This window comes from Lichenostomus cassidix, chromosome 2 (genome assembly GCF_008360975.1).
Source record: "Lichenostomus cassidix isolate B80296 chromosome 2, HeHo_3.0, whole genome shotgun sequence".
NCBI classification, from domain to species: domain Eukaryota; kingdom Metazoa; phylum Chordata; class Aves; order Passeriformes; family Meliphagidae; genus Lichenostomus; species Lichenostomus cassidix.
In genome coordinates, this window is record NC_139482.1 from 150,904,849 (window position 1) to 150,923,580 (window position 18,732).

The 18,732-nt window shown below is 49.9% G+C and overlaps 5 protein-coding genes across 5 annotated transcripts; all 5 read right to left on the bottom strand.

Annotated features, from left to right (window-relative positions):
• Positions 1 to 1,938: 1,938 nt before the first annotated feature.
• Positions 1,939 to 2,253, bottom strand: LOC146442544 (feather beta keratin-like). Its single transcript, XM_085049906.1, has one exon. The coding sequence runs from the start codon at positions 2,251 to 2,253 to the stop codon at positions 1,939 to 1,941; it is 315 nt and encodes a 104-aa protein (XP_084906032.1).
• A 3,389-nt stretch (positions 2,254 to 5,642) lies between these two features.
• On the bottom strand, positions 5,643 to 5,951 carry LOC146442545 (feather beta keratin-like). Its single transcript, XM_085049907.1, has one exon. The coding sequence runs from the start codon at positions 5,949 to 5,951 to the stop codon at positions 5,643 to 5,645; it is 309 nt and encodes a 102-aa protein (XP_084906033.1).
• Positions 5,952 to 9,325: 3,374 nt separating this feature from the next.
• LOC146442546 (feather beta keratin-like) lies at positions 9,326 to 9,655 on the bottom strand. Its single transcript, XM_085049908.1, has one exon. The coding sequence runs from the start codon at positions 9,653 to 9,655 to the stop codon at positions 9,326 to 9,328; it is 330 nt and encodes a 109-aa protein (XP_084906034.1).
• A 3,888-nt stretch (positions 9,656 to 13,543) lies between these two features.
• On the bottom strand, positions 13,544 to 13,964 carry LOC146442547 (feather beta keratin-like). Its single transcript, XM_085049909.1, has one exon. It carries the CDS (start codon positions 13,962 to 13,964, stop codon positions 13,611 to 13,613), a length of 354 nt encoding a protein of 117 aa, XP_084906035.1. The 3' UTR covers positions 13,544 to 13,610.
• Positions 13,965 to 16,560: 2,596 nt separating this feature from the next.
• Positions 16,561 to 17,044, bottom strand: LOC146442548 (feather beta keratin-like). The gene has a single exon (XM_085049910.1). It carries the CDS (start codon positions 17,036 to 17,038, stop codon positions 16,712 to 16,714), a length of 327 nt encoding a protein of 108 aa, XP_084906036.1. The 5' UTR covers positions 17,039 to 17,044; the 3' UTR covers positions 16,561 to 16,711.
• Positions 17,045 to 18,732: the final 1,688 nt, after the last annotated feature.

Here is an 18,732-nt window from a genome sequence, read left to right on the forward strand (position 1 = left end):
TGGGACAATTCCCTACAAAGCATTTCCAAGTGCAGGTCATACAAGAAGGCGATGAGGAGCAGTTAGAGTTGATTTTGGAGGGTAAAATCATGTCTTAGTGATCTGTATGTTACCTACAGAGAAGGAAATCTTACTGTGGATGATGAGAGAGCCATGGCTGTTGTTTACCTCCACCTGTTACCAAAGTCATTGACACTGTCTCATCCTGTATCATCCCAAACAATTCAGGAATATACAGGTGCTGTATATTGTCAGTGAGGTGGACTGCTATAATAATAAAATACTCCACCAACATGATCCAGATCCTTTGTGGAGGTTTTGTCCATGGGTGCCACACCACCCAGGAGTTCGTGGAAGGGAGAGACTGCGGGAGTGGGTGGTCGGGGCTCCGAGGGAGCTCAAATGCTGTTAGTGGGTCGCAGAAGAAAGCGAGATACAGTCCACTTTGTCGGTGCTCCAAGGAGGGTTTATTGAAGCAAGGTGAGGGGAGCTGGAGGGGGATTGGAGGCAGCCACAAAATGGCCCCGAGCACTTTCATATAGCAGCATTTATAGTAGGAGGGGAAAGGGAAGGAGTAGGCCAGGGGAGCTAATGGGGAAAGGGGGATTTTTGAACGACAACGCTTATAACCAAAGAGATAACAGCACCATATAAAGAACACCAACCAAATATTTGCTTTAACAAGAACAACGGAGAATATTCTAGAACTCAAACCATATTTGTAATCAGGGGAGGGGGAGAGGAGTAGCTGTCAAACTTGGCGCATTCCAAATGGCCTGGAGAACTGGGGGTCATGGGAGTGTACCATGCCTATGAGCCATCCCCACCTCCCTCCCATGGGGTTGGGGCACTCAGGTGTGCCATTGCCACCGCGACAATCCTTGTGATCCAAAGTCAAGCTGAAGTCAAATCTCAAATGAAGTAGCTCAGGAGTTGTATCCATGTGGCCAACACAGTTCAACATCCTCAAGAATGATGTGAGTTGGTGTGGGCAGTTGTGGCATCTCAAGGGGAAGAAGCCCACAGACTGAGTGAAACAAGAGCAGTTCAGAGCTACTGAGATTCCTAAAGAGCTGTAGGATTTTTCATAGAGGACTGAGAGAGCTGTTGGGCATCCCAGGAGACAAGGCTGGGCTGGAGGGTGGTAGCAGTGTGTTCAAATCCCTGATGGCAGGGAATGAAACAAAAGAATCACATCTGTTCTCAGTGCTGCAGATGTGAAAGGAAAGACAGGACCAGCACAAGTGAAACCAGATGGAATTGCATGGGCAGAGCAGAAAAGCTTTTTTCAGTGTGAGGGCAGGTGTTCACAGAGTGTAAGAGGTGCAGGCGTCTGTCCAGGGAGATGAAAAACTGAAACAGTCCATGGTTCTGGAAATACTTCTCTGGGTAGCATTACTGGAGCAGAAAGAGATGGAAGCACTTGCGCTCCTGAGTTTCTCCATGTGGATGATGTTGTGACTGTTGGGAGGGTTTGAGAGTTCTGCTGGGATGAGTGTTTGTCAAGTGTGTGCTGGCATGGAGAGACTTTACCAGAGCAATGAGCAGGAGAGCACTGATGCCTCAAAGCCTTAGGTATACCCTTTTGTCATGGTTGGGAAGGTCACCCTTCAACCCTGCATGCCATGCCAGTCTTGGTTGTTCCTTGTGGGTGCATATTTCTTTAAAAGAGGTGGTGTGTCCCATTGCCATTCACCCCATGGCATTATCCTTGGTGAGGATGTGAGACCATTAGAATTCAAAAAGGAGACATCTCAGGCTTTGATGCAGGAAAACTTTATTGAGGCACAAGAATTAAAAGTCAGGGGAAAGAAATTGAATGGGAAGAAGGTCCTGGTGTGAGATGTAAGCAAAGCAACCATCAGCTGAGGGCCTTAGCTTGCAGTAGCTTTCGCCACAGCATTGAGCTGGTGGAGTCAAGAGTGCTGCCGAGGGCCCTTAGCAAGTGTAGCAGCCCCTTCCGCCGTAGCAGCCCAGGCCTCCCAGACCATAGCCATAGCCAAGGCCAAAGCCAAATCCACCAGAGATGGGCTGTCCCTGGGCACTGAGCTCACTCCCAACAGCAGCCCCAGAGGTGGATCCAACGACGGTGTTCTGGGGGAAGGAGGTCATGATGGGTCCTGGCAGGGTGATCAGCACAGGGGAAGGGTTGATGATGACGCGGGAATCCTGGCATTGCAGGGCACAGGGCTCGTTGCAGCTGTTGGCCAGCGGGGTGGGTCCACAGGGGCGGCAGAGGTCGTTGCAGGCCATGGTTGTGGTGTGGAGGATCCCTGGAAGAGAGGGGAGGTGAGGCAGGGCAGGGGTGTTGGTGATGTGAGTGGCTGTTTTGGGGGAGGGCAAGGGAGTGTGGAGGCTGTTGTGGGTCTGTTGGGAGGTGTGAGGGCTGCTGAGGCTGGGGCTGAATGTGCTGGAAGAGAGGGACCAGGGGTGCAGGAGCAGGAGGGACAGAGGCTTGAGGCTCACCTGGTTGTCAGCAGGAGGAGAAGGTGTGAGAAGAGGTGTGTGAGGGAAAGAGGCACTGGGCTGGCTTTTATGCTGGTCTTTTAGGGGTGGGACAGCCTTGTCCCATGGCCTTTGGGCATTTTGGAGGCAGTGGCTCTTGGATGGCCCAGCCTGGTGAGTCCTGAGTTTGGGAGTGTTTTCCTTCCCGCAGTTCTGCAGTATCATGTCCTTTTCTTTAGTCCATGTCCATCTGACCTTGGCGGCAACTTTAAAGTGGGATTTAGTGTTTGGGAGGAAATTGCATGGAAGGTGTATGTCAGAGAAACCTGAATATACAACTGAAGCCTAGAAAAAATATGAATGTCATCGGTGAGGTCATTTTGTGGCGCTTTTGTGGTTTTGTTTGTGGCTGTGTTGTGCAGACGGGCCCCATTCCATTGCAGCCCTCTCAGGCAGCTCTGGGCTTTGCAGCTCTGCTATGTGTGAGGAGTTGCCCTTTCCATCACTGTCATTCTTTCTTTAAAGTGTGAGCGTTTGAAACCCATGTCTGGTGTTTATGGCATGTATCAAAGCTGAAGATATGACCAATACTTTAGAGAGTTGGGTTGTCATCCGTGAGGTCAGCCTTTGGAAGTCAGGTTTTTGGTTTTGTGGGTGTGTTGTGAAGAGGGACCCCAAAGAATCCCAGGTCTGTCAGGCTGGTCTGGGCTTTGCATCTGTTACCAGGTGTGAGCATCTGGACTCTTCCATTCCATTCGCTCATTCCCCACCTGGGGTCCATCTCTCGAGACCTTTCTCTATAGCTAGCATTTTCTGTTGGAGATGGGAAGGTAATCCCTGTGATTTAGGGAGGTTTCCCATCCTCCCCAGATTCTTGCATTGGTTCATCCATAGCACTCATCTCAACTGAGCACAGCAAGGTCACACAGTGGGAGGTCCTAGTGCTGAGATCTGACCCACACAAGGGAAGGAAAACTGCTGAAGTATAAGGGCCACAAGGCGCATGAGGAGCGGTTGAAGGAACTGGAGATGTTGAATTTTCAGAAAAAGGTTGAACTTATTGCCCTCTGGAGTTACCTGAATGAAAATCACAACATCAGTCTTGTCTCCCTTTTACTGAGCCATAATAGAAGAGGAAATAGAGTCTAGTATCTTCAGAGGTGGTTTTGTTTGGTATTGGGGAAATTTCTCCATGAAAGGGTTTTCAAACCCTGGCAATTATTGCCCAGGACAGTGTTGCAGTCACCATTCCAGGAGTGATTTCAATGTCATGAGGCTGTGGCATTTAGGAGCAGGACTAGTGGTGGCCTTGGCAATGCTCTAGGGAAAGTTTGGAGATGGTATTTTATATTTACTTCTCTAACAAATGAAAATTTCTAAGATTGGTGGTCTTCACAGGCCTTGGTTTACATTTGGACTCAATGTCAAAGGTGTTTTCCAGCTGAATTGACTCCATGAATGTCAATGGCAACTCTGCAAGGGAGCCGAGGTCAAATGTGAGTGGCAGCAGGGAAGGGGTGAGCCAGGACCTTTGGGGTCTTGAGTTGTGTCAAGTGCCAAGGATTGAAGCCATTTTTCCTGGAGGATTTCCCAGGAGGAAATGGTGCTTGGCTGAGATCAGTGTGTGCTCTGTCCCAATGCCTAATCCTGGGCATGAGGAGGGAGCTGTGGCTGCTGTTGAACTTGACCCTTTTGTGTAACATTTGAAGCTCTTTCCTGTTCGCTGCTCCCAGAGCAGCCAAGCAAATCTCTGTATTTTGAGAGTGCAGTGAGTGGCCTGCAAGTGGCTGAGGGACTGGGCACAGAGGCTGTTGATCAGTGGCCCCAAAGTCCAGTGGGAGTAAAGTCTCAAGGGAAGTAGGTCTAGTGTTGTGTGCAGGGGGCCAATCCTGTTCAACTTCCTCGGCAGAGGCATGGGCAGTGGAACTGTTTCCCCCTCAGAGAGTTGGCAGGTGATGGAGTGGCTGAGACACCAGATGGTTGTGTCACCAGTCAGAGGGAGCTGGAGACTGAGGGTTAAAGGAATCTCCTAAAGTTCAGGAGGGGGAAATGTGAAGTTTTGCACCTGGGCAGGAATAACACTGGGCCCCAGGTCATGCTGGGGACTGAAAGGCTGGAAAGCAGCTTTGCTGAGCATGACCCTGTGGTACTGATAGACAACAAAGGGACAACAAGGTCTCAATCAACCCTTACTTTAAAAGCTGTCAGCAGTGTTCAAGATAGAGTTCAGAAAATTCTTGGAAGATGCCCATGGACTTAGTGAAACAAGACCACTTCAGGTCAAGCAAGATTCTAAAGGGCCTGGAGAATCTTTCCTAGAGGAGAGCCTGAGAGAGCTGGAACTGTAAGGGAGTAAGGGTAGACTGGGGAGTGTCATCAGTGTGTGCAAATCCCTGATGGCAAGGAATGAAGTTGAGGGATCCTGGCTGTTTTCAGAACTGTGTATGTGCAGGAAAAGAGGGTAACAGCAGAAGTGAACACAGATGGAATTCCTTGGGCAAAGAATGCAAGAAGTTTTCAATTGGAAGGTGGTCATAGAGGGAAGGATGTGGTGGAGTCTCTGTCCTGGGAGATCCAAAATTGAACTGTCCATGTTTCTATACATTCTACTTTTGCTGACTCTGCTTAAGCAGGGGAATTTAAGCTCTTGCACCCCAGAGATCCTGCCTGAGTGGATTATATCCTTCTCCTCTTTGCTGGAAGGGCTTGAGATTCCTGCTGGGAAGAGAGTTGGTCAAGTGTGTGCTGGCATGAAGAGATTAACCAGAACCACTGATGAGCAGGAGAGCATTGATGTGCCCATGCCTTTGGTATAGCAAGTGATGGGCTTGTGTAAGGTCCTGGAAGGTCCCCCTTCAACCCTGTTTCCCGTGCCGTGTTTCTTGGTTTTAACTAGAAGGGAAATATTTCCTAAGAAATGTCTTGTGCCCTTTTCCATCCACGCCAATGGCCAGTTCATTTCTGGCATTATGCTGGGTGAAGATACGAGGACATTCAAATTCAAAAATATGACGAGGCACGTAAGGCTTTGATGCAGGGAAACTTTATTGAGGCAAGAGAATGAAAAAGTAAGAGAAAGAAGTTGAAAAGAGCTGATCTGAGGTGCAAGCAAAGCAACCATCAGCTGAGGTGCTCTGCTTGCAGGAGATGTTACGACAGTAGCGAGTGGATGTCGTCAAGGGTGGTGCTGAGGGCCCTTAGCAGGTGTAGCAGCCCCTTCCGCCATAGCAGCCCAGGCCTCCCAGCCCATAGCCATAGCCAAAGCCAAATCCACCAGAGATGGGCTGTCCCTGGGCACTGAGTTCACTCCCAACAGCAGCCCCGGAGGTGGATCCAACGACGGTGCTCTGGGGGAAGGAGGTCATGATGGGTCCTGGCATGGTGACCAGCACAGGGGAAGGGTTGATGATGACACGGGAATCCTGGCATTGCAGGGCACAGGGCTCGTTGCAGCTGTTGGCCAGTGGGGTGGGTCCACAGGGGCGGCAGAGGTTGTTGCAGGCCATGGTTGTGGTGTGGAGGGTCCCTGGATGAGAGAGAAGGGTAAGGCACGAGAGGGTGGTGGAGGTGTGAGGGGTGGTGATGCAGGAGGGCATGGGAGTGTGGAGGCTGTTGTGGGTCTGTGGGGAGGCATGAGGGCTGCTGAGGTTGGGGCTGAGCATGCTGGAAGAGAGGGGCCAGGGGTATAGGAGCAGGAGGGTGAGGGGCTTGAGACTCACCTGGTTGTTGTCAGGAGCAGGAGGAGAAGGTGTGAGGAGAAGTGTGTGAGGGAGAGAGGCACTGGTCTGGCTTTTATGCTGATCCTTTGGGGGTGGGACAGCCTTGTCCCATTCCCTTGGGGCATTTTGGAGGCAGCAACTCTTGCTTGGCTCAGCCTGGTGAGTCCTGAGGTGGGGAGTGTTTTCCTTCCCACAACTCTACATTTCCCTGTTCTGTTCTTGTGGCCATGTCCATCTGACCTTGGCGGCAACTTTCATGAGTTGGAATTTGGGAGTATTTGCTTATTAGATGTGTGTCAGGGCAGGCTGAGTAAACAACCAGAGCCGAGGAAAACTGCAGTGTCATCAGTGAGGTCATTTTGTGGCACACATGTGCTGTGGTTATTGGATTCCTTGTGAGGCCTGGACCCCTGTGTTCTGTGTGACTGGATGTCCATCAGTCATTGTGTTGCACCCAGGAATGCCCAGGAATGCTGAAGTCCTGGGGAGGTCACTCTGCAGGAGCTTGGAAAGGTCCCAGTGTCTGGGAGTGCTTCCTGGTGGATGAAAGGAGGCTCATGTCTCTTTGTCTTGAGTGGGACCAAGAGAGAGAATCTGGAAAATGAGAGGCTGTTCAAGTTGAACTTGTTTAACTTTTATGGTCCATCTGGATTTCTCAAATTTACATGACTGTGTAGTCTCTTCTGTTAGAGTGTATTTTTTATATCTCTTTCAGAAATCCAGTAAACAAACAACAAATGGGGCCAAATCCCTTTTTTCCCAGGCTGGTCTCTGACATGTATTCACTAATTCCACATTCACGCTATAAGGTATCATAATTTACCTCCTATAAATATTTTTGCTGTGTTCCTTTTAACAAAACCCAATTATTACTAATGGATTATCTGTGAGTTCCTCTTCCTTTGATTGTCATGGTGCAGACCAGTCTTTGTGGAATTCCATGTCCTTCTCTTGAGGCTGAGTACATCTGACCTGGTTGGAAGCTTTTAAATGCGACAATTGTGGACCAAAGTCTGGTGTTGATGACGCATTTCGGGGTGGGCTGACAATGTGACCAAACTTTGCAGAAGTGAGATGTCCTCCGTGAGGTGACCCCATGGAACTGATGTGCTGTGGTTTGTGTGTTGTGAAGAAGGCCCTGTCAGGCTGGTCTGCACTTTGCAGCTGTGCTGGACATTAGGACTTGCCCCTTCCTGTGCATTTACTCCCTCCCTTCTGACAGCTTTCTAGGGACCTGCAGACAAAGATGGGACCTTTTTTTCATCTGGAAATCATTTCTAAGATGAGGTCAGACAAGAAGGTGATGAGGTTGAGTTAGCATTGATTTGAGAGAGAAATCCTATATTAATGACCTCTGTGTTACCTACAGAGAAGAAAATCTTACTGTGGATGATGAGAAAGTTGTGGCTGTTGTTCACCTCCACCTCTTACCAATGTCCTTGAATCTGTCTCCTCCTGCATCATCCCAGACTATCCAAGGATATACAGGTGGTGTAAACTCTCAGTGAGGTGGATTGCTGTATTTATATAATGCTTAAACAACGTGATCCATAGTCCATCTGGAGTCAAGTGTCAATGGAAGTACCTCAAGAGTCATATCCATGTGGCCGACACTGTTCAACATCCTCAACAATGATGTGAGCTGGTGTGAGCTATTCTGGCCTCCCCAGGGGAGGAACCCTATTACTGATTGGAAGAAGACCAGTTCAGGGCCACCAAGATAATGAAAGGGATGCAGAATCTTTTTTGGAGGATTGAGAGAGCTGGGACTCCCAGGATGGACAGGGGGCTATCATCAGTGTGTTCAAATCCCTGATGGCAGGGTGTGAAGTCGAGGCAGCTCAGCTCTTCTCTGCAATGCACATGTCAAGGAAAAGTGGCCTTGGGCGACAGTGGAAAAAGGTGGAATTCCATGGGCAAAGGAGGCAAGAACTTTTTATTGTGAGGGTGGACAGAGAGGGGAAGGGCTGGTGGAGTCTTTCCTGGGGGATCCAAACCTGAACTGTCCATGGTGCTGGAAATCATTGTCTTGCTGATATTACTTGAGCAGAGTGAAATGAAGCACTTTTAATCAAGAGTTACTGTTGTAACACGGTCCAGGAGGGCTGCACAGGCCAGCTCCCCCCCGGACCGGGGTCCCCAGTCCGTGTAATCCCACCAAATTCGGGGCGGGCGGCCCCCGAGGTTCTGTGGCATGGCGTCAGTCTTCAAACCACGTCAATTCAAGCAGGAATATAGTGAGGCAAAGGAAGAACTGGACTCCATCTCTTTTCTGCTAGGGACGTTTATTTGGGGTAATGGGAAAAGGGGTGCAGGGAAGGAGAAAGGGGGGAGGACAGGCAGGGCAGGTAGCATATCCTAGCAGCCCAGAGATGGAAGACCACGAGCTGATCCAGGCTCTGCCTTTTAAGGGGAAGGAGAGGGGGCAGGGGCCCCCTCTGAGGGGGGACTCTCAGAGGGACTGGTTGGACTCTCTCTGAGCCAGTCCCAGGAGGACAAAGGGAAGATGGGCAGGAGGGTTACACACCAGTAGGTTTTGAGGTACAGCAGAGCATATTTCAAAATGAACCAATGGTATACAAAGCAGAGGAACAAAGGAGCACATGGAATCCTAAAACTCCACGTTGCTACAAGTTACTACCAAAGTGGTTGATTTGTGACTGTTTGCTCGGAGGGTTTGAGAGCCCTGCTGGAAGAGAGTTTGTCAAGTGTGTGCAGGCATAGAGTGACTTTGGCAGAGCCATTTACTGGAGAGCAATTATGTGTCAAAGCCTTTGGTGTATCAGGTCCTGAGCTTGTGTCATGTTCTGGAAATTCACCCCTCAGCTTCTGAGTCCTGTGCCAATGCTGATTATTAATGGTATGGACATACATCCTAGAAACATTTTCTGTAACATTTTGACTTATGCCAATGGCATGTTGAGCCCCATAATTTTGCTGGTTGAGAATGTGAGAATGCTGCAATTCAAAAAGAAGAGGATGCATCTCAGGCTTTGATGCAGGAAATCTTTATTGAAGAAAAAAATTGAAGAGAAAGGAGAAAGAAGTTGAGGGACCCTGGAGTGAGGTGCAAGTAGGAAGACCATCAGCAAAGGGCCTTTGCTTGCAGAAGCTGTTGCACACCAGGAAGCTGATGGTGTCAAAGGTCGTGCCATGGGCCTTTAGCAGATGTAGCCACCCCTTCTACCATAGCAGCCCAGACCTCCCAGCCCATAGCCATAGCCAAGGCCGTAGCCAAAGCCACCAAAGCCAAAGCCACCAGAGATGGGCTGTCCCTGGGCACTGAGCTCACTCCCAACAGCAGCCCCGGAGGTGGATCCAACGACGGTGTTCTGGGGGAAGGAGGTCATGATGGGTCCTGGCAGGGTGACCAGCACGGGAGAAGGGTTGATGATGACGCGGGAATCCTGGCATTGCAGGGCACAGGGCTCGTTGCAGCTGTTGGCCAGTGGGGTGGGTCCACAGGGACGGCAGAGGTTGTTGCAGGCCATGGGTGTGGTGTGGAGGGTCCCTGGAAGAGAGGGGGATTGAGGCAGGGCAGGGGTGTGGGAGTGTGAGAGGCAGTGATGCAGGAGGGCTTGGGAGTGTGGAGGTTGTTGTGGGTCTGTGGGGAGGCATGAGGGCTGCTGAGGCTGGGGCTGGGAGTGCAGGAAGAGAGAGACCAGGGGTGCAGGAGCAGGAGGGTGAGGGGCCTGAGGCTCACCTGGTTGTCAGCAGGAGCAGGAGGAGAAGGCTTCAGGAGGAGTGTATGTGGCAGACAGGCACTGGTCTGGCTTTTATGCTGGTTCTGGAGGGGCGGGACAGCCTTGTCCCATGGCCTTGGGGCATTTTACAGGGAACAGCTCTTGCCTGGCTGTGCCTGGTGAATGATGAGTCTTGGAGTGTTTTCCTTCCCAAAACTCTTCAATGTCATATCCTGCTCTTGAGTCCGTGTCCATCCATCCTTGGCGGCAGCTTTTAGGAGTTGGTCTTATGAGGATTTGTTTGTTAGATGTATGTCGTGGAGGACTGAGTAAACAAAGAAGGCCAAGAAGTGGCACGATGTCATCAGTTTGGTCGGTCTGTGGCACTTTTGTGGTTTGTGGGTGTCTTGTGAATTCTGGGCCCATCCCCTTGAGTCTTGAATGAGATTAAAAGAGAGGAACTGGAAAATCAAGTACTGGTCATGATGAATTTGGTCCATTTTAATGGTCCATTTGGATTTCTGAAAATTACATGGCAATGAACTCTTTCATTTTAAGCGTATTTCTTTTTGTCATTAGGAATCCAAAAATCAAACAACAACTGGTGTCTGATCCCTTTTTTACCAAGGCTGGTCTGTGACCTCAATTCACTTACTCTGCATTCAAGCCATAAGGTTTCATAACTTATATCTTTTAAGTCTCAATGCTGTGTTCCTGTTAGCAAAAACCCTTAATTACTGCCTGATTTTCAGTGTGCTCCTCTTTCCTTCTCTGTCATGGTATGGGGATTTCTTAATGAAATTCTACAATTCCATGTCATTCTCTTGAGGCCTTGTCCTTCTAACCTTGACAGCAGCTTTTAACTGAGTTGGTATTTGGGAGGATTTACCTGGAAGATGAGTGTCATGTTGGGCTCGATAAACAGCCAAAACATAGGTGTGGTGTCATCAGCAAGGTCACCTTGTGGCACTCATGTGCTGTTGTTTGTGGGTTTTTTGTGAAGAGAGGCCCCATTCCGTCCCAGGCCTGTCAGACTGCTCTGGCATTTGGAGGTGTGCTGGAGGTGTTGCCCCTTCCCTCACATTCCATCCCTCCCCACCTTCTTTCCACCTGGCTAAGCCCAACACTAGACCTGACTTTTCCCTTGCACTGTGCTCTATGGATATCTTGGTGCCCTCTTGCTTTTAAGCTGTTGATATGCAGGGTGATTTGGGTCTTTCCTTAGGCTGAATGTGAAGGGGTGAGGCCACTTGTGATTGTCAGAAAGAGCATTTGAAGGTTGCCCAGGGTTGTTGGAGGAGAGCATTGCATGATCCTTGACCACTCCAGCAAGTCAAGGTTGTGTCAGTGCCCAGCATGGTGGCGTGAGAAGGGTCTGAAGAGCTGGACCCAGAGGCTTTTGGTCAGTGTCTTAAAGTCCAGATAAAAGAAAGTGTTCAGTGCTGTAGCCCAGGAGTTGGATCCATTGGGCCAGCCCTGAAAACCTGAGTGGTGCTGGACATGTGCTGGAGTTCAGCAAGGGCAGATGCCAGGTGCTGTTTCTTGGGAGGACTCAGTGCAGGTAAGAAGGAATGTCTGGGTATCAATTGGAACAATTGTTTTCTTCTGGGAAATACACTTGGTGGTTTGGTTGAGAAGAAATGGACCAGGAGGTGTCCCTGCACTATTGTGGGACAAAGGGTCCCCAAGTGTCCATGGCAGGATTGGGAGAAATGTCATGATGAGTCAGGAGGTGGTGACTCTTGGTGTCTCCTGAGCGCTGATGAGGTCCCATATGAGGTGTTGTGAGCACTTCTGGGCTTCCCATCTGGAAATGAAGTAGATTTAGTGAATCGAGACCAGTTCAGGGCCAGAAAGATTCTAAAGGCCTGGAGGATCTTTCCTAGAGGAGAGGCTGAGAAAGCTGGGACTGCCAGGAGACAAGGATGGACAGGGGGGTGTCTTAAGTGTGTGCAAAGGGAATGAATTCGAGGGAGCCTCGAATGTTCTCAGCAGTGAAAAAGTGCAGGACAAGAAGGCAAGGGCACAAGTGAAAATAAATAGAATTCCATGGGCAAGGCAGGCAAGCCTTTTTCAGGGTGAATTTGATCCCAGAATAAAAGAGGTGGGGGAGTCTCTTCTGGGAGCTCCAAAAGTGAACTGTCCAAGGTCCTGGAAATCCTGCACTTGATGAATCTGTGTGAGCGGGAGGGAATGAAGCACTTGCACTGCAGAGTTCCTGCCCAAGTGGATGATGTTGTTCCTATGTTTTTTGTGAGGGTTAGAGAGCCCTGCTGGGAAGAGAGTTTGTCAAGTGTGTGCTGGCATGGGGAGACTTGGAGAGCCACGAGCAGGAGAGATTTGTTGTGTCAAAGCCTTTGTTGTATCAGGTGTTAGGTTTGTGTCTCCCCTCAATTCCTGCTTCCTGTGTATTGAGGTTTTACGCTGGCTAAACATCAGGCACACACAACAGCCTCTCACCTGCTCTCCCCTGGCAGAGCTGGGCAGAGGAGAGAAAAATAAAATTTTGCAAAGGGATCATGAGTTGAGATAAGGACCAGGAGAAAACATTCCGAGGGCAAAACAGGCTAAACTTAGAGTTACAAAGTGAATTTATTACTAACAGAATCAGAGGAGGATAAGGAGAAGTTGAATAAGCCCTTAAAGATATCCTTTCTTTCTTCCACCCTTCCCTCCTTCCCACCGACAGCGCAGGGAACAGGGTGTGGGGGGTTTTGGTCAATTCATCACTGAGATCTCCTTCCTCTGCTCAAGGAGAGGAGTCCTTCTCTTGCTACACCGTGGGGTTCCTCCCAGTTCTCTGTGAAACTTCTCCAGCACGGGTCCAATCTCACGAGCAGCAGTCCTCCAAAAACTGCTGTGACATGGGTCACTCCCTCCCATGGGGGGCAGCGCTCTGAGGCCAGGCTGCTCCAGTCTGGAAGAAGGGACTCCCTCTCTCCACTGAGACTCCCACTGGAACACAGCCTCCTCCAGGTATCCACCCACTCCGGCATGGGCACCTCCTCCACGGGCTGCGAGTGGATTTCTGCATCCCCCATGGACCCCATGGGCCGCAGGGGAACAATGTGCTTTGCCATGGTCCTCACCACGGCCTGCAGAAGAATCTCAGCTCTGGCACATGGAGCACCTCCTTCCCCTCCTTCTTCACTGACCTTGGTGTATCCATATTGCTTCCCTCACATGTGCTCACCTCCTCCTCTTTCTCACTAGAAAAAAACTGTGTTCTCCACCTTGTCTTGAATGTCTTCCTAAATATGTTATCACAGAGGCATAACCAACATCTCTAATTGGCCCAGCCTTGGCCAGTGCCATGTCCGTCTTCAGAGCCATCAGGGATTGGCTCTGCTTGACATGGTGGAAGCTTCCAGCAGCTTCTCACAGAAGCCACCTCTGTGACTCCCCTGCTACCAAAAACCACACCATGCAAAACTAACACACCATGACAGCATTGATTGCTACTAGTGGTGAAATATTTTCTAAGATATTGAGACCCTTTTCCATTCATGCCAATGGCCTGTTTATTCCCGGCACTTTGCTGGGTGAGAATGTGAAACCATGGGAATTCAGAAAAACGAGGAAACATGTCAGGCGTTGATGCAGCAGAACTTTATTGAGGCAAAAGATGGAAGAGACAGGAGAAAGAAGTTGAAGGTATCTGGTGTGAGGTAGAAGTAGGGTGACCATCATCCAAGGTGCTTTGCTTGCCAAAGGTGTTGCCATAGCACCAAGTTGGTGGTGTCACAGGTGGTGCTGAGGGTCCTTAGCAGTTGTAGCCACCCCTTCTGCCATAGCAGCCCAGGCCTCCAAACCCATAGCCACAGCCCAGCCCATAGCCAAATCCACGGCCATAGCCAAGGCCATAGCCAAAGCCACCAAATCCACCAGAGATGGGCTGTCCCTGGGCACTGAGCTCACTCCCAACAGCAGCCCCGGAGGTGGATCCGACGGCAGTGCTCTGGGGGAAGGAGGTCATGATGGGTCCTGGCATGGTGATCAGCACAGGAGAAGGGTTGATGATGACACGGGAATCCTGGCATTGCAGGGCACAGGGCTCATTGCAGCTGTTGGCCAGCGGGGTGGGTCCACAGGGGCGGCAGAGGGTGTTGCAGGCCATGGTTGTGGTGTGGAGGGTCCCTGGAAGAGAGAGGGGTGAGGCAGGCAGGGTGGTTGGGGTGCAAGGGGTGGTGATACAGGAGAGCAAGGGACAGTGGAGGTTGTTGTGGATCTGTGGGGATGCGTGAGGGCTGCTGGAACTGGGGATGGGAGTGCAGGAAGAGAGGGGCCAGGGGTGCAGGAGCCGGAGGTTCAGGGTCTTGAGTTTTACCTGGTAGTCTTCAGGAGCAGGAGGAGAAGGCTTGAGAAGAAGTGTGTGAGGGAGAGAGGCATGGGACTGGCTTTTATGCTGGCCTTGGAGCGGCGGGACAGCCTTGTCTCATGGCCTAGGGACATTTTGCAGGCAGCAGCACTTGCATTTCACAACCTGGTGAGTCATGAGGCGGTGAGTGTTTTCCTTCCCACAGTTCCGCAATTCTCTGTTCAACTCTTGAGGCCACGTCCCTCTGACCTTGGCGGCAGCTTTTAATTGGGAGCTGGTACTTGGATGATTTGATTTTTAAATGCGTGTCAGGTAAGGCTAAATAAGCAACCAGAGCCCAGGAAAACTGCCATGTCATCAGTGAGGTCAGTCTGTGGTACACATGTGCTGTGGTTTGTGGGTGCCTTGTGATGACTGGGCACCTCTTCTGTGTCACTGGATGTCCATGAGTCATTTTGTTGCACCTTGGAATGCCATGGGAACTGCTGATGTCTTGGGAAGGTCCCAGTGCCTGGGAGTGTTTTGTGATGGATGAAAGGGAGCTCATTCTTTTGTATCTTGAATGGGATCAGGAGAGAGGATCTGGAAAATGTGAGGCTGTTCAGGTTGAATATGTTCCAATGTTATAGCACGTGTGGAATTCTCGACTTTACATGATAGCATTCTCTGTCATTTAAAATGTATTGCTTGACCTCATTCAGAAATCCAGTAAACAAGCAAGAAATGGGTGCCCAGGCAGGTCTGTGATGTCATTTGTCTTATTTCTCATTCAAGTCATATGGTTTCATAACTTGCATCCTTCAAGGATTTACATTGTGTTCCTGTTGGTAAAAACCAATAATTACTAGCATCTGGTCATCGAGATCATCTATTTTTTCCCTGTCATGGTTCACGAGTTCAGTTTTTAGAATTCTGTGATTCCTTTTCCTGCTCTTGAGTCTGTGTCCATCTGACCTCGGCAGCATCTTTTAAACCTGAGTATTAGAGATTAAAGACTAGTGTTGATGGTGTGTGTCAGGATGGGCTGAAGACATGACCACAGCTTGGGAAAGGTGGGGTATCATCACTGATGTCACCCCACGATACTAGTGTGCTGTGGTCTGTGGGTGTGTTGTGAAGAGGGGCCTCATTCCCTCCCAGCCCTCTCAGGCTGCTCTGAGCTTTGAAATTCTGCTGGATCTGAGGGGCTGCTCTTTCCAGTGCCTTCACTCCCTGCCTACCTTGGCTCCATCTCTCCAGCCCAGCCTATATGCCAGGCCTTCCCTGATGGAGATGGGAAAATAATCCCTGAGGTTTATGAAGGTCACCCACACTCCCCCAAATCCAGTACTGATTCATCTGTAGTGGTCATCTCAGCTCGGCCCAGCACTGTGGGGTCTCAGTGCTGGGCTCTGAGTAACACATTGAAAAGAAAACTGGTGAAGGATAAGGAGAACAAGACAAGTGAGGAGCAGTTGAAGGAACTGTGGATGTTCAATTTCCAGAAAAAGAAGATTGACCTTGTTGCTCTCTGGAATGGTCTGAATGGAAATGGTTTAACACCAGTCTTGTCTCCCTGTTACCAAGCCATAGGAGACGAGAAAATGGACTTAAGTGGCCCCAGAGGATGTTTAGTTTCCTATTAGGGGAATTTAATTCACAAAAATGCACGGCCACCAAGATAATGAATGGGCTGGAGAATCTGTCATAGAGGCTGGGAGAACTGTGACTCCATGGAGACAAGGACAGACAGTGGGGTGTCATCAATGTGTGAAAATCGTTGATGGCAGGGAATTAAGTCAGGGGAGCCAATCTGTTCTCAGAAGTGCAGCTGTGCAGGAAAAGACGGTCAAGGACACAAATGAAAACAGATGGAATTCCATGGGCAAATAAGAATGGAATTTTTCAGTGTGAGAGTGGACAGTGAGTGGAAGAGGTGATGGGGTCTCTGTCCTGGGAGATCTAAAATTGAATTGTCCATGGTACTAGACATTCTGCTCCTGTTGGTCTTGCTTGAGTAGGGGGGAATGAAGAACTTGCATTCCAAAGTTCCTGCCTAAGCAGATGATTTTGTGACTGCTGAGAGGGTTCAAGAGTTCTGCTGGGAATAGAGTTTTTCAAGTGTGTGCTGCCATAGAGGGACTTTACCAGAACCACTGATGAGCAGGATAGCATTAATGAGTCAAAGCCTTTGGTGTAGCAAGTGATGGGACTTGTGTCATGTTCTGGAAGATTCACCCCATCGCCTGCTTAATGTGCCAGTCTTGTTTGTTAATGGTGGGGACTTCTTTGCTAAGAAATCTGTTGTGCCCTTTTCTATCTACCCCAATACCCTGTCTGGCATGGCACGGGGTAAGACCACTTGAATGGAAAAAAAAAAAAGGAATCATCTCAGGTTTTGATGCAGAAATACTTTATTTAGGCAAAAGATTAAAAAGATAAGAGAAACAAGTGGAAGGGATCAAGTGTGAGGTAGAAGTAGGGCAACCACCAGCCAAGGTGCTTTGTTTACAAGAGCTGTTGCCAGAGTAGCGAGCTGGTGATGACAAAGGTGGTTTCAGGAGCCCTTAGCAGATGTAGCCACCCCTTCCACCATAGCAGCCCAGGCCTCCCAGCCCATAGCCAAATCCTCGGCCATAGCCAAGGCCATAGCCAAAGCCACCAGAGATGGGCTGTCCCTGGGCACTGAGTTCACTCCCAACAGCAGCCCCAGAGGTGGATCCGACGGCAGTGCTCTGGGGGAAGGAGGTCATGATGGGTCCTGGCATGGTGACCAGCACAGGGGAAGGGTTGATGATGACGCGGGAATCCTGGCATTGCAGGGCACAGGGCTCGTTGCAGCTGTTGGCCAGCGGGGTGGGTCCGCAGGGGCGGCAGGCATCGTAGCAGGCCATGGTTGTGGTGTGGAGGGTCCCTGGAAGAGAGGGGAGTGAGGCAGGGCAGTGCTGTGGGGATACGGGGGGTGATGATGGGGGAGGGTGAGGGAGAGTGGAGGCTGTTGTGGGATTGTGGGGTGGCGTAAGGGCTGCTGAGGCTGGAGCTGGGCATGTGGGAAAAGAGGGGACGGGGTTGCAGGAGCAGGAGGGCAAGGGGGTTAAGGCTCACCTGGTTGTCAGCAGGAGCAGGAGAGAAGGTGTGAGGAGAAGTGTGTGAGAGAAGGAGGCACTGGGCTGGCTTTTATGCTGGTCCTGGAGGGGCGGGACAGCCTTGTCCCATGGCCTTGGGGCATTTTGGAAGCAGCAGCTCTTGCCTGGCCGGGCCTGGTGCGTCATGAGCTGTGGAATATTTTCCTTCTTGCAATTCTGCAGTTCCATGTCCTGCTCTTGTGGCTGTGTCTGTTTGACCTTGGCAGTAGCTTTAAAGTGAGGGTTGGTATTTGGGAGAATTTGCACAGGTGGTGCATGTCAGAGAAACCAGAATAAACTAAAGCAACCTAGGAAAATTGAGGTGTCATCAGAGAGGTCACCCCAATGCATTTGTGTGGTTTAGTTTGTTGATGTGTTGTGCAGAGCGGCCCCGTTCCATCACAGCCCTGTTAGACTGGTCTGGACCTCACAGTTCTTCCAGGTATGATCAGCTGTCCCTTGCATCCTGGTCATTCCTCCCCAGTCCACCACCATTTCACCACTTCTGTCTTTCTGGCTGGCCTTTCTCACTGGTTGTGCTGTGGCTTTGACACCTTAGGGTCACAGTGGTTCCTCTCTTGTGTGACACATCCAAAAAGGAGCTGCTGGGGGATCTGCAGAACAAGGCTTATGAGTAGTGGTTGTACAAACTGTGGATTTTTAGATGCAAAGAAGCCAGAGTAGAGACCTTCTCCCTCTCTGCAGCTGCCTGAAAAGCAGCGGCTGGGGGGTTGTTCCTGCTCTTTTCTCCCTTTCAGCAAATAATAGGAAAACTGGAAATTGCTTACAGTACCAAAACCTTGAGTAGAAATGGTTGTGGGCAGCCTGATTGGGCTGTCACATTTGTATTCCTGAGATTTACATGACAATGTACTCTTTTGTATAAAGTGTATTTCTTGACCTCATTTGGAAATCCAATAAAGAACAAATGGGGCCTGACTTTTGTTTTCCCCAGGCTGTGGTCTGTGACATCATCTCCCCTATTCCACATTCAAGCCATAAGGTTTCATAACATACATCTTGTAATTCTTAATATTGTATTCCTGTTAGCAAAACGCAATAACTAGTAATGGATTCTCAGCATCCTCCTCTTTCCTTTTTGTGTCATAATGCAAGACTTTCTTTATGGAGTTCTACGATTCAATGTCCTTCACCTCAGTCCATTCCAGTCTGACCTTGGCAGCAGCTTTTAAGTGCAAGTTGCCCTTTGGGAGGATTTGCATGGAAGATGTGAGTCAGGGTGTGCTGAAGACATGACCAAAACTTTTGAGTGGTGTGTGGTGTCACCACTGCCATCAGCCAATGATACTGGTGTGCTGTGATTTGTGAATGCATTGTGAAAAGGGGCCCAATTCCCTCCCAACCCTGTCAGGCTGCTCTGGGATTTGGAGGTGTGCTGGAGGTATTGCCCCTTCCCTCATATTACATCCTTCTCCACATTGATCCCACCTGCCTAAGCCTGA